The 14893-nt window shown below is 43.5% G+C and overlaps 1 protein-coding gene across 2 annotated transcripts; it reads left to right on the top strand.

The window, feature by feature from the left end:
- The first annotated feature begins 424 nt into the window (after positions 1-424).
- On the top strand, positions 425-8379 carry ZNF622 (zinc finger protein 622). Of its 2 annotated transcripts, none has more exons than XM_056485094.1 (8): positions 425-480; positions 790-942; positions 2563-3171; positions 4593-4862; positions 5559-5721; positions 6345-6457; positions 7326-7469; positions 8041-8379. In XM_056485094.1, exons 3-8 carry the CDS (start codon positions 2565-2567, stop codon positions 8166-8168), a joined length of 1425 nt encoding a protein of 474 aa, XP_056341069.1. In that variant the 5' UTR covers positions 425-480; positions 790-942; positions 2563-2564; the 3' UTR covers positions 8169-8379. The 2 variants fall into 2 exon arrangements, with proteins under 2 accessions (XP_056341069.1, XP_056341068.1); XM_056485093.1 differs by having other exon boundaries at positions 469-610.
- Positions 8380-14893: the final 6514 nt, after the last annotated feature.

The following is a 14893-nucleotide window of genomic DNA, read 5'->3' as shown; positions in this document are numbered from 1 at the left end:
AGCTGCAACAGGGAAGGTTTAGGTTGGACACTAGGAAGAATTTCTTCACGGAAAGGGTGATCAGATACTGGTATGGGCTGCCTTAGGGAGGTGGTGAGGTCACGGTCCCTGCAGGTGTGTCAGGGAAGACTGGATGCGGCACTCTGCCATGGTCTAGTTGACACCAAGGCGGTGTTGGGCCATAGCCTGGACTCGACGATCGAAGGTATCTTTTCCTAACTGATGTTGTGAAAACAATCAAACAAAACAAAACAAAACAAACAACAAAAAAAAAAAACCAACAAACGCAACCCGACTCGCAGCCCGCAGTGCGCCAGGACACCGCCCCCCGGCTCAGCCCCTCGGCTCCGCTCCCGCCGCTGCCCCGCGCCCTCCGGCCGCCAGGGGGCGGGCGCGGGCCGCTCCCGCCGGAAGCCGCGCGGCCGCTTCCTGCCCGCGCGCCCCGCCCCGCGCCCGGCACCGCCCGCTCCCCCGGCCGAGGTGCGTGTCCCGGGGCTGGGGGGCGGCACGGGACGGGGTGGGACCGGACAGCACGGCACGGCACGGCACGGCACGGCACGGCACGGCACGGCACGGCACGGCACGGCACGGCACGGCACGGCACGGCACGGCACGGCACGGCGAGGATGGGGACCAGGCGGCGTGGCCCGGCCGAGCCGGCCGCGCTCCCTTGGCATGCAAGCTCCCTGTGAGCCCGGCCTGGTCCACGCCTGGCCTGGTGGCTCCCGGCTGCTGCCTACGCCCCGTCTAATCTCTTTTTAAATTTTATTTGTGTTTATTTATCTATAGGTTTTGCTCGAATCTTTGTGTGGTAAACCGGAGGCAGCTGAAAATCAGCCGTAATAAAGAGCCTCAGGGGAGATCGCGATTTGTGTGGAAGGGCTTGGCTGTGCTGCGGCCTTGTGAGTGCCTGGGCTGTCGTTTTCCTGAGCCCCACACAAGGTAGGACTCGGGGCTGCGGTCCTGTGGCCTGAAACGGGAGGGGAAATGCAGGCGGGCCGTGGGAAGGTGTTGTGTAACTACGGGAGATTCCTCTGGTTAATGCAGTTTGAGCTATAAACGTGACTTACGTAGCAGTCAGAGGTGAAGGTTTATGGCTTTATTTTGTCTTAGTTACAAACCTCTTCTTCTGGGCCGCATTCTTTTGGGTGGGGCGGAGCGGGAGGAGGTGGGGTGTTTTTAAATGCCCCCGTGGCAGTGTTCCGTGTAGCTTCTGTCTGTAGTCATGGACCAGAACAGTGTTGTGACTCAGAGTCCTGCAAGGAGTTTGTCACCAAGAGCCAGCGTGGCTGGGTCAGTGCTTTATGGCAAAGGTTGCTGCTTGGGCGGGAGAGGGGCAGGGGGTGAATACTCGGCATCTCTCAGAGGGCAGCAAGTACAAAAAGCATCTGTTACACTGAGTAGATGCTTATAGCACTCCAGATAAAATAATATGGCCTTTATTTTCTGCATCCCCCCTCTCTCTCATGCTGTAGATAGCAGAAGCAATGATAAGTAAGGAGCCCGGTGGTTCCAGGGAATGAGCGTTTCATAATGTGTGCTCTGACTCTATATGTTTATGACTTTTGCCACTGCTTCTGCCTGTTAGTACCTTCAGGGAGGGGCTGCTTTTCCTCCCCTGCTTTCAGACCCTCATCCTGATGTATTATTTCTTTTTTCTCCAGATTAAGTCATAGTTTTTCTAAATCAGTTAAAGGATGATGGCGCTTTCTGTGATCTCCAGACCACGGTTTTTTTGCTCTTTGCTTTTGGACGATTTAGGAGATTCCTTCAACTTCTTAAAAAAAAAAAAAGTCTCCGTTTAATGAATGGTTTTGTAAAGGACAGCATCAGTGGAAGGTCACTGCTCTGCAGTTGTTCTGTACCAGCCCCAGTAACATGGCTCAGCTGGATGGTGGGAAGTGGAGGGAGACCAGGATTAACAGTGGCTTCAGGTGCTAGACCTAGGCATCACAGACTGCATCTCCAGAGGAACAGCTCTGCAGGGTAGAGTGTTGTCAACTCTACATGCACTGCTCCAAAGCAGCTAAGAAAGCTTTATTTCTAAATGCAGTAACTTTTTTTTGCCATTTAATAAGGCTGTGGAAAATAGAAAATAGACCTGTAAGCAGGTTTCCTTTTTTACCCTTATTTCTGAGGAATCACTGGTCTCCTCAAAGTCTTGTTGGCAGAACATGAATTTGTTAAGAACCTTTAGTCACTGATCTTCAGTGTAGAGAGAAAAATGTAGAGCTATTGAAATACTGTTCAGAAGTAGGTGATTAGGGACCGTCTCCTGCATCCCGATCCCAACAGGCACAGTGTTCTGCATCCAGAGCTGGGATGCTCAGCTGCTCTGTGGTACCAGTAAACTCAAAGTCTTTTATTTATAAGTTTTCTCTCTTGCTCCTGCCCGTGAATACTGCACTCTGCTCATGCTGGTGCTAAATAAATTTAATTCTGTGCAAGAACTGTGTGTCTAATACTGCCTCAAAAGAAAGTTGTCAGGATGTTGTGTTGGGGCTTTTTTGTGTTTGTTACTTAATTTTTTTAGCATGATTTGTTTTTTTTGCCACTTCCTAGTAATGGCCACCTACACTTGCATCACTTGCCGTGTGGCTTTCAAGGATGGTGACATTCAGCGTGCCCACTACAAAACCGACTGGCACAGGTACAACCTGAAGCGTAAAGTTGCTGACATGCCTCCTGTCACTGCTGAGAATTTCCAAGAGAGAGTCCTGGCACAGAGAGCAGTAGCAGAGGAGCAGAACAAAATCACTGCCACTTACTGCACAGTGTGTAGCAAGAGGTTCTCCACCTTCAATGCCTATGAGAATCACCTGAAGTCCAAGAAGCACCTGGAGCTGGAGAAGAAAGCTGTTCAAGCTGTCAGCAAGAAGGTGAAAATATTAAATGAGAAAAATCTGGAAAAGGGGCTGGCCCCAGAGAGTGTAAATAAAGATGAAATGAACACAGCTATTCAGCAAGCCATCAGAGCCCAGCCATCTTCGTCTCCAAAGAAGACACCTCTACCTCCCAGTAATGTGAGTAGCTCTCCAGTTTCCAGGGAGAGCGCCAGCTTGTCCCAGAGCAGAGAACGACCAGAAGTACCTCCACGGCTGCAGTGGTTTGAACAGCAAGCAAGGAAGCTGGCTAAGCAACAAGCAGAGGAAGAAGAGGATAATGAAGAAGGTAAGGCAGTAAACACACTGACAGAAGATAGTTTGGGGTAAGCTATGGTTTGAGCAAAAGCTTCTTCCTACTTCTATAGCAGTGCAGCATTTTCCATCACAAAAGATCTTGCTGTTGATTAAATTTTCAGTTTAGCAAAGGAGTAAAGGTTGGCCCATGTTTGCAGTCAAGGACTCTGTCTGAACACCAGCTGTTCAACTTACAGACAGATATTAATGCATATTAAGATTGAAATAAATAGTCATTAGTATAAGCAGTATTTCCCACATAAAGTGACAAAGGAAGTTTCGTTTAAAGAAGGCTAATGTAACAGGTTACCCTAAAACTGCTTCTGAAAAATAAATGAACTAAACTCCAGTTATGATCATTTACCACTGTCCCAACTCATTTCCTGATCTGTTGAAGGGAGGTGAGACTGTGGTTGGTTTTGTTTCCTCTGCCCACCAAGACCAGAGGAGAAAGTTTGCTCTTTAACCTGACTGTGTGGCGTCAGTTCTCAGTGTGCTGATATCTGTGTTAAAATGGGTTTACGAGTTGCCACCCCAGTGGTCTTTTCCTGTGAATACAGCTCTGTGTTGGAGGTCAGCCTGGAAAGCAGACAGCTGAACAGATCAGAGCTTCAGAATTTCCAGAAAAGGGTTATTTTTAACAGGGGTGCTTTCAGGGCTGTAGTTGACAGTGCAGCTCCAAATGCATCTATTGGAGCAATTGAATGGGGTCATTGAGCAAGGGGATAGGTATGAATGAGGGGGAACTTCATTCCAGCTTCTGAAACCCCTGTGTCATGTTACTGCATCTGTTACAGCAGTTTTCTGCTCTTGAAATTTCAGTTGTGGTTCAGTGAATCTGTTCTACACGAGAAGAAACATTTGCCTCTGAGCATACATCATAACACCTAAAGAAGAAGCCAGCTTGCTTGGCTGGTCTAGTATTAATGTGTTAGTCATAAATTGTATTGTGAAAATCTTGGTAGGTTTTTGAATGCTAATTGTTCTTTTAAATGTGTGAACAGGAGTGTGTTTTCCCTCACTGTTGAAAATTAGTATTTTTCTGATGTTACCAGAGTTTTCTTGCTTTCAGTGAGCCATGCTTGTGTTCTTACACTGTGGTGAATTAAATTTGAGGCCTAGAAACAGCACTAAAATGTTAATAGTTGAGAAAATGGAGGGGGAAAAGTATCAGATCTGCCAGTGGTTTTTATGAGCAGCCTTGTTCTTTGCTGTGTGTCTGAAAAAGAAATGTCTTTTACTGGCCATGGTAAATTCTTGCACCTGGAAGTGACTGTGTGGCACTTAGCTGTAAGAACAAAAAATATGTTCTATGATGTTTTTAAGTGTATAAGTTTCTCTAACTTACTTAGGACTTACTTTGCTTTGGAAAAGTATAAAATAATTATCTTTTTTTACAATTTCCTTTAAAAGACTGGGAAGATATGGATTCTGATGAAGACATTGGCTCTGATGAAGACGTTGGCTCTGATGAAGAGATGGAAAGTGTGGGAGAAGAGGAACAACAGGCAGAGGCTGAAAGTGTTCCTGCTGTTGGGGCCATACCAGTTACAGACTGCCTGTTCTGTTCCCATCACTCAAGATCTCTCACAAAAAATGTGGCACATATGACAAAAATCCACAGCTTCTTTATTCCAGACATAGAGTACCTTGTGGATCTCAGAGGACTAATCAAGTATCTTGGTATGACTGAATGTTCTCTAATTTTTTGTCAGGATAATTATATTCTGATAGTGCTTATTTTCATTTGGATATGACACCAAAGGTTCTGGTTTGGGTTGCTTTTTTTGTTGTTTGAGTGCTGTCAGTGTTTTGATCATGAGCAGGACCACAGGCTTTTCAGGGAGAATGAGAAAAAACTTGGATGAGCAAACATGGTCATGTACCCTGTAGGTCTCACATAGTTTACTGATGTTGAGAAAGTTTTTCAGATAATGTGAAATTTGGGACAAAGTTCTGTTTCTAAAGCTTGCATATGAGCTGTGTTGTCTTACTAGTGAGTCACAAGTATTTGTCTCTTTGGTTTACAATGCTTGTGAGAGAGCTGAAAGCTAGGAAAAAAAAAGTATCAACCTTCAAGTCTAAAAATAATGATGAGAATAAAATTACTTCTGAGTATTGAATAGAAAAACACATTGGAAGTGTGAAATTTGTTATTGAGAATACTGAATGGCAAGAAATCTTTAAATAGCCAGACTTGTCCCTGATAGGGCCATATGGTCAAGGCATAGAAACAGCAGGACTATCCTGGAAATTAAGGGCTCAAGGCTCTTCCTTAGTCTCTCTGCCTGCAAGCTGGGAAGGCTTGAAGGCAGAAATGATAATTACTGGCTAGGAAGATTTTGTTCAGACCAAAAGAAGTGCCAATGTTTTCTGCAGGAGAGAAAGTTGGCGTTGGGAAAATCTGCATCTGGTGCAATGAAAAGGGGAAATCCTTCTACTCTACGGAAGCGGTCCAGGCTCATATGAATGATAAAAGCCACTGCAAACTCTTCACAGATGGAGATGCTGCCCTGGAATTTGCAGATTTCTATGATTTTAGGTGAGGTCATTTCTCATTGAGTGGAACACAGGTGGGGACAGACAAAAGAACAGTTAAATATTACATTAGAAACTATTATTTATTCTTAAAATTAAGTGATGTTGTCTTCTTTTGTGACTATTTTTACTGGTCCTACATCAAAGTACATTTTGAATTCTGTTTTGTATGTTTGCTGTTACTGAATTGAGATTTCAGTGCACCAGCAAAGGCCATAAAAGGTCATAACTGTCTTTCCCATTACCTTTTAAGGAGATTGTGGGCTTAACACCTGCTGTGGGTATTTTACATAAGTTTTATTGTGTAGCTGGAGTTGAACAGGACTGCTGTGAGGCCTCTTGTTGAACTTCCTGCAACTTATCCTAAGCTGTGTTTATGTTGGTCAGAAATACCTCATATTATGGTGGCAGGTGGAGTTGCAAAACAGGGTGGAGGAAAGAGGTTCCTTGTCTTTAGGCTTTATTCAGGGCAAGGTCCTGCTATTAGGAATTCTCAGATCAAGGCAGGTGAAACATGGCAATGCTTATGCTTTGCTGTAGCTGTGCATGGTGATTCTTCTGTAGAGTGGGTCTGGATAGCTGTGGCTGCTCACCATGTTTAAACCATGTATTGTTGCTCTTCCACAGGAGCAGTTACCCTGATCATGAGGATGGGAAAGATGTGGAGGATCCTGGAAAGCGCCCAGCAGAGAAAGAGTTGGATTATGATGATGACACCATGGAGCTGATCCTTCCATCAGGTGGGGACAGAGTTTGTGTTGTAACTTACTTTCTCTACGCTTTCCATATCTGCCTCCAGTACCTGCAGCACAGGCCATTGTTGTGTTTCCCTCTGGAAAGGAAGAAGGTAGTTCTGCTTAAGTGTCTTTGGGGTTATGTCCTCACCTTCCATCATTTTCACTGCCAAGTAGTTAAGCTTCTTCAGTACTGATGGATATGTGGACTGTGGCAGTGGGGTGCTTTGCCCATTTTACATCTTCATTATCGTGTGACTCTCATGAGTTTCAAGAGTTTCCATGATTGTTTGAGTACAACTTGGGGAGACTATAACTTAGGTTATCTAGTGTAGGGGTTTTTTTGTAGAGAGCCAGCTCCTACCTAATTCAGTAAACTAGTTCAGTAAATTAAATTATTAAATGGCCTTTCTCTAGTTAAACATTTGGCACTCCTGCTTGCTTTTTTTTTTTTTTTTTTTTTTTTTTTTTTTTGGTGATTTTGGATGAGGGAACCTCAGCCCTTTCATTCTGAAAGTGCTGCCAGCTCTGCAGTTACACAAGTTGTCCTGAATGTGTCAGCAAGTAGCTTCACTGTTTAGTTGAAACAGCATCACCTCTCTTCTCATTCCACTAATTAAAATTTTTCTGATAACTGCCTGCTTGTTATCTGACCTAAGGCCCTCTTGAACAGCAGCATATTTTGTGCTTTTTCCTCAAGCAACTCTTACAGAACTACATTGAGTTCCTAATAATTCTAAAATTTTTAAGGTTCTGGACCTTTTAAAAACATTTCTTAGCAGAGGGGTTTTCCATATTTTTCACAATGTGCTTGAGTACTCCGTTTCAGGAGCTGATTCATGATGAATAATAAGATGTCCCCTGCTGTGAACAGGTGCCAGAGTGGGTCACCGTTCCCTGATGAGGTACTACAAGCAGCGTTTCGGTGTGACAAGAGCCGTGGCTGTTGCCAAGAACAAGAAAGCCGTGGGTCGGGTGCTGCAGCAGTACCGAGCCCTGGGCTGGACGGGGCAGGCAGGTGAGTGACAGTGGGAGGGCTTTGCAGAGGAGGAGGCTCTGGGATGTCAGCATCCTACAATTCCAGAGGTCAACTTTGCTTTACATGTGGGGTTTATGCAGTAGTTTGCCTTCTACTTAGTTCTTTTTAATTCCTGACATCCAAGCAGGTACATGAAGTTTGCTTCTAAACTCCAGTGCAGCTGCTGTGCAGGCTTTTCATTCCATTGTTTCTGATACTTGGTGACTTCCTGAGATTTCTTGGTTTCTGCCTGTCCAAGCCACTATTCTTGCAATTTAATAACATAAATCATGTTTGACAGAATACTTTTCCAGTTGGGGAACAGTGTTGTGGTCTATATCCACTTTTAAAATGTAAGAATCATGCTTGCAATGCAAAACAATCTTTTGCCTTAATCACAGTCATAGATATTTTCTCTGGCTTTGCCCAGAGAAAAGTCAAGAGTGCCAGTATGGAAAGAAAAGCCTATGGGTAACTGCTGAAGAATGTGGGCAGGTCAGCTGTTTTGCATACAAGTTTTAAGAAAGGTGACAGACATTGATCCATCTCTCTTCCTTCTCTCTCCCTGCAGGATCCATCTCTGCTCAGCAGCGGGACATGCAGTACCTGCAGAGGATGAAGTCAAAGTGGATGCTCAAGACAGGAATGAGTAACAATGCTACAAAGCAGATGCATTTCCGGATGCAAGTCAGATTCTGAGTTCCAAAGAGAGCTGCCTACAACTGGTTATGGGAAGGAGGATTTAATGGTTTTGGGGTTGTGGATTCTCTTATTAAAATGGACTTGGTACCTGTCAAATGCTGATGTGTTTCCTGGTGTGCCTTCCTCTGTAAAAAGAAGAACAGCAGGAAACTTGTCTCTTCGGAAATAATGGTGGACCTAACTTAAAAATAAAGTATCTTCAGTGGAACATGTGGCAGAGTAGTCATGTCTATAACTGAAGGCACATGCGTAGTAGTCCTGTGCCCATCTTTGTGTAGCCCATTTATGGGGGGCAGTTGACATTTTCATTTGTCTGAATATCTTCTGTTTCCAATTCTGCTAACTGGTTGAAGGCAAGAGGAAGTCCTAGATCTTCAGATGGAGTGTAATGAATGTTTTCAGTTGTGGTGCCAGACATATTAGCTGGGTGTTTTGGAGTTCTAGCCGGCACTGTTGAGGTGAAAATTTGACAGCAGAGTTTCATGGAAGGTTAAGTAATATTTGTTGGAAGAAATGATGGAAAACATAACTCCAGGATTAATACTGTCCTCAGAAGCTGACGGTGCTTACCTTATGCTCCAGCTCAGGGCTGGATTAATAATCTGCAGTGTAGTTGTTTGACATTGAATGTGATGAATTTTAATTTCCTCAAAACTGCTTAAAATTATCCTAACATTTAGATGAATGTCAGTCAAAATTTTGCATTTCCTGCTTAAAACTGAAGATTTTATGGATGACAGTGCTTTTTGTTCCCACTCAGTACTGGTGTTTGGTTATCATCATGCAGTGACCCAAGACATGTATTGGCTGGAACAGGCAGGCTCTCCCACTTAAAACAGGTGAACTGTTGCAGGCTGATGCAGAGAAAACCTATCAGTGTGTTGAAGAGCTGGTCCTGCTGGTGCAGATGTTAAACATTTCGATAATTTTATCAGTTCTGACCTTCCTGTAAGGAGGTGGCGACCTTCAGAGGCGTGGGCTGGCTCCTGGCTCCCCGAGTTGTCATGTGCTGGACACTGAGCGTGTGCCACAGGAACATGGCTGTTTCCTTGCCTCTCAGTCCATTGGGAAGGCAGCTGTCTACAGCTAAGTTTCAGTTCTGCTTTTAGGATTGCTCTGGATTGCCAAGTCGTGGCTTTCACTGGTGTGATTTTGATACAAGTTTTCTTTCTTGTGAGTGGTGTGTCACTGAGCATAGTAGGGAGAGATTTTGTTAACACTTTGTATTTTGACTTGAAGCAGTTCTCTAGTCCCCCTCCCTAAGAGGTAAGTTCAGAAGAAGCAGAACCATCATCATGTCAGCACTTCTGAGAGAGAAGTGTATTTATGGGACTATTAGGAAAGTGATAATTTCATAGTGGAGGTGCACACTATGTGGGGGTTTTGGTTTTGTGGATATGTCTGGTGTTTTGCTCATTAGTGTTTTTTTGTTTCTTTAGTGAAAGTTCTACTGCCTTGGAAGGTTTTTTTTGCTCTTCCTGCATTTTCTGAGAACAAAGAGCTTGAGCAGTAATGGAGGCTACAGGTTTGGCACAGCACTTAGTAAGTAAACTGGCTAATACATTTTAAAAAGATGCAGATATGAGTGAAGGGAAAACTGAAGCAGAGATAATTTTCAAGAAAGGTGTGTTCACATCCAAAGCCTTAAACTAAAGTTTGATTGATTATTGAGTGCCCCCTTTTTCCTGACAAGGCAGAGTTACTGCCATTGTATATCCCTAGATGGATGTGGTGCACATTTGAATTTATTGTAGAGGGTTTACTTGGGGTTATTCACTCTCAAAGTTAGAGGTAAGACACCTGGTCTCAGGTGACTCAAGCTATGTGAATCTTCAGACACTATATCCCTTATTACAGTCATGACCTGGCCCAGCCTGTAATTATGGTATGGATTTCTAGCACTGAGGGTATACTCTGTTTGTATCTGACAAGTCTTACCATCTGCCCATTGGGAACTGCTTGTGTCTTTTTCTTTGGAGAATTACTATCAAAGGGTCTTTATGTTGATGGGTAAGTTAGATTGTCTTTTCAAATAGGGCAAAATAAAATGCCACAGAAATACAGAAATAGAAGGGTTAAGACTTACTAACCTGAATATTGAAACCTGCAGATCTAGCTCTGAATACCAGAATAAGTCACCAGTGAGAATCAGAGCAGTATGCTGTCTTGAGCTTTTGGAAAACTGCCCATGGAATTTACAAAACTTGCATTAAAGACTAAAGAATTATTCTGGAAGAGTCTTGGGAATAACCTAGTACAATTGCTTAAATCTTAGTGGTTAAGCATTTAAGGAGTCTTGGCAGTGAAGGCAGAAATAAAAGGAGCTAATTGATCCACTGACAAATTACTTTGTGGCCACAAGGTTCAGGTTGAAGGTGCGTGGAGTTTGCCACTCTGCTCAACGTGGAAGGGAACCAAAGGCAACTCCTGTTCTCTGTGCAGACTTGCTCTAAGGAGCCTGCTGTTCATGAAGAGATGGGGATTGCCTGAATTTTCTGAATGGTCTAGTTCAGAAAAAAGGCTGGTAAGTAAACATGAAAATCGGTAGTCATCTTGCAGGTCACAGGGAGGCAGAAGGAAGTAATTGGTATCATTTGCACCTGTGATTCTGTCCTATATATCTTGCTACAGTTTACTCAGAAGAAAATGGAAGAGAGGTATGGGAACCTACCGGTGTTGCACAGGAAGAATTGTAGTACTCAGGGGAAAATGGCTGCCTTGGAAAACCAGCAGAGGGCGTAGGAAAGCTTGTCCCAGAATTATGTTTACTAGGAAAATAAATAAAGCCTAGTAAGAGTGCATTCATGCAGAACAGAGTTAGGGTGAGACTGCAAAGCTCACCATTACCATGAGTCAAGATTAGCAGCAGGCTTCTGTGAGATGAATTGCTATTTACATCTTTATGTAGGTCCTGGAAGGGCGTTGCTGGCACAGGATGGCTGGAGCAAGTATATGGGGGTTGTCAACAGGGTTCAGCTACAGTGCTACAGTCTGCACAGCTTGTAGGTAATTCCAGCTATGTCAAAGTATTTCACAGAATCACACAGATTTTACCTTCCTGTACAAATTATAGCTGAGGGCAATTTTTTGTTTCCTAAGAGAATTCCAAATTATTTTTGTTCCTATCAGGGAGCTGTTTCCAGCTGTGATCCAGCATTGCACTTGTGCTCCCCTGCTCTAACCTTGCATTTTCTGGCTCTTACTCTTAATGAGTAGATTTGAGACTGTCTCTGGATACAGTGGGTACTGTGGAGCAAGAATTTCCTGGTATGATTGTAATTCAGTGGGCATGCTGTTCCCAGGGCAGGAATCATCCCTTCCCGTTCATTGTAGGAAAGGCTGGTAAGAAGTATAGCAAAGGTACCTCATTTTGGACAAGGTTGGTCTTCTGCCTGCCTGTCCATCCATTAACAGCTGGGTATTGAAGTGATCCCAGTGCTGCATCAGGCACTGCATAATGAAACAGCAGAATGAAAGAACTGGTTAAGCTGGTGGAGCACATCTGTACATCTGGCATCTCTTTTTCAAAGCAGTTCTTCAGTTTTGTACACTTTAGTTACATAAATAACCCAAATGCTACTGGGGGGAAAAGCATGTACCTATCATCTGGAAGGAGTGGGCTAGGAAAGAGAGAAGCATATGGATGTAGTGTGGCAGAGACACAGGAGACTCAGAAATGTAAAACAAATTAACAGCTAATTATGCTGAAGCTGCAAGTCAACAAGTATTTAAAAGTAATCAGCCCTTTAGGAGTCCACTGTTGATCCCTGATTGGTTTCTTCAAGGCAAAGATCCTGACGTAAACATGTTGCACTGTTGCCTAGCTGACAGCTGATGCTGGAGGAACATCTCAGGGAGATTCTCCACTGCAGCTCTTAAGAGTTACTTTTGATCTATTAAAACTGAGGCATCCTGTGCTAATGGGCTTCATCTGGTCAGGGCTTGGGCATCTTCCTCCACACTCAGCTCAGTGCTGCTGGTGGGACACTGCACTGCAGGGACTCAAGTGGGTTTATACTATCATGACCTACAATGGATGGAAGCTTATAAATAAGCTTTAGGACACATCTGACTGAAAAGTAAAAATGCATATTAAACTCTTTTAGTCTTAATGTTTAATTGCTTTAATTCAACAGTCTACCATGCTGCAGTTGCAGAATAGCAGTCAGTAGACTATCATCAAATCCTCAGCAGCTGGCAGAGCCTGGATATTTAAAATTACCACCTAAAGGCACTTCTGATTCAGAGGAAATTTCTGTCTCCCACTGCATCCCAAACTCTGTAAGATGCAGAAACTAGGCACTTGAGGAGCCATAGAAGTGGTGACAGGATGCCTGTAACTGGTTTTGTGTAAAGGATTTCTGCACATCTAGTGTACCAGACTAAAAGGCAGAGTGATAAATCCTAGCTGGGTCAGGAAAAGAATCAGAATCACTCTGAAAGTGCTTCCCAGTGTAAAGTTACCTGACTCTTCCCAAAAGCAAACAGCAATCCTTTAGCAGGTTTTTTTAATAATGACATTACCAAGCATGTATGTCTTCATACACTTTTCTCATGCAAGAAGGGTCATCTAACATTGAGACATATCTTCTGTCATTCCTTACACTTCTTGTCTTGCAATCTTATTTTTTACTTTATTTATGTATTCAGCTTTGTATTTGCCAGCAGTTTACAGTGATAAATTCCATAACCTTCATGTGAAAGTAAGAGGCTTGCTCGTCCTGCAGCATGGTAATAGAGGAAAGGGAATGTGTACCAGAACTCAGAATAACTGCATATTCATATCATTAGATAACCTCATACATTAATGTTTCTTTCCTGAAGGACCTTTAGAAAACAGGTCTGGGTAGGGATGAGTGGCAATCATTAACCTGAAAAGCAGACTTAGCAGCAGCAAATGCTATTGATTACAGAAGAGGAAAAGGAAAATCTTTACATTTTGTCTGAGTTCTAGAGGCCACAAAGAATAACCTGATGTTTTACAAAAATGAAATCTGTAGCAAGATACACATCTTCTTGGAACACTTCTTTGTTTATTCTGCCAGCTCAATGAGAACTTTAATATTTAAAGCATGCCAGGAAGATCCAGCAAGAAGTCTACAAAACTGAGTGGCTCAGTAAATAGTCACAAGACCAACAGAAATTGCATTTCTGTAACAAATGGGTAAACCAAGGACTTCAGATGTGTAAGAGCAGTGCAGCAGGATAACCTGTTACTCAGCTCTGGTGACATTTTCAAGCAAGGTGGGGTGGAAGGAGTCTTCTTGAGCATTTTCTCTGTGTCACATGGGCTGCAGTGCTCCAGAGCTTTTGGCCTCTGCAGCACATCCGCATCAGGCTCTGCAGCACGTGGAGGTGCAGCCCTCATCACTAGCTGAAGCTTGAGTGTGCTGTCCATGCCTCAGCTTTCTCTGTTATTTTTGGTTCTTTTAAGCTAGAAAAGAGGGCATACTTGTAAACCTCAGGGCTGATTTGCCTTGCATTGCTCCACCTCAACCAAATTCTCCCATTCAAGAGCAATTTCACATTTCCTACCCCTGCCAATGCCTGTTAATGGTTTGTAAGGTTTATGTAGTCATCTACAGATATGTTGGCTTCTCTTTTTCTGGCTTGGGTAGCTTTCCACCCTTAAATTTCTGCACTTTACAGCCATGAAAACAGCCTGGCTTTCCTAGGCAAGATCTGCATTTGGTCTTTCACTGTTCTGCTGCACTAACACTAATGCCTTAACAGGTAGAGCTCATGATATATGCACTGAAAATCTTGATAAAGTATTCACTGAAGTGTTCCAAAGTCCAGATATTTTGTAACATCTTTCATGGGAGCAGTGATACCTAGTTTACTTAATTCCTTGCAATCACAGTGTTTCAGTAGATCCTGCCATTCAAGTTGCCGTATTTTAACTAAACTATACTGTTCAGGCTTTCCAAATATGGCATTTCAAAATGAAGAATTGTTTCAAGGGGTTTTTCCCACTATGTTCTAAGCATTACCAACTGCTATTACCTTAAAATGGCCATAGGGCAAAGATAAACCCAGACTGTTATTCTAATAATGTTTTAAATTTATTCCACATCCAAGTAAATGACTGGTAAATGGCATTGTCTTTCTTCACCTTCAGTACAGGATGTGGCACTTGCCTCTGCATTCCTACCAGTGGAAGGTTCATTGTCCCACAGAGAAGGAAGGAGTGTGAGGTGCAGAGCTGTGTCCATCACTCTTGGATATTTGAGAGTTTTGTCAACAGGTATTGATAGAAGCCCCATAATTCATTGTAGAGTCTGTCTTGGTTTCCCTCCTTGTCTGCTGAACTCGACCATGCCTGACTTAGCTGCATGAGTGAACAAATTGTGCTTAGGTTTGTCCTTGAGTCTTTGCCATCCAAAGCCATCATGGTTCTTCCTGCAACACGGTTCCTGACAGAAAAATGGCCTTTTATGGAAGAGGGGAGGAGTAGTACAATCATGGCACAGTCCCATAGTCATTTACAGAGCACAGAGAGGATTAGATGGTTCTGCTGTGCCCACACAGTTCTCTAGAAAGGAGCTATCAGGAATTAATCAGCAGGATCTAATGCAACATCTTGCCTTCCCCCAGGTCTGGGCATTTGTCTTGAGTTGTAATCTGAAGCAGAGAGTCCTTTCCTGAGGGCAGATGCTTTTCAAATAGCTGACCAGAACTGACTTGAAGCTTTAAGTACTTGCAGGAGGGTGCCCTCTTCT

This window comes from Oenanthe melanoleuca, chromosome 2 (genome assembly GCF_029582105.1).
Source record: "Oenanthe melanoleuca isolate GR-GAL-2019-014 chromosome 2, OMel1.0, whole genome shotgun sequence".
NCBI classification, from domain to species: domain Eukaryota; kingdom Metazoa; phylum Chordata; class Aves; order Passeriformes; family Muscicapidae; genus Oenanthe; species Oenanthe melanoleuca.
This window is presented reverse-complemented; position numbering and strand designations above follow the sequence as displayed.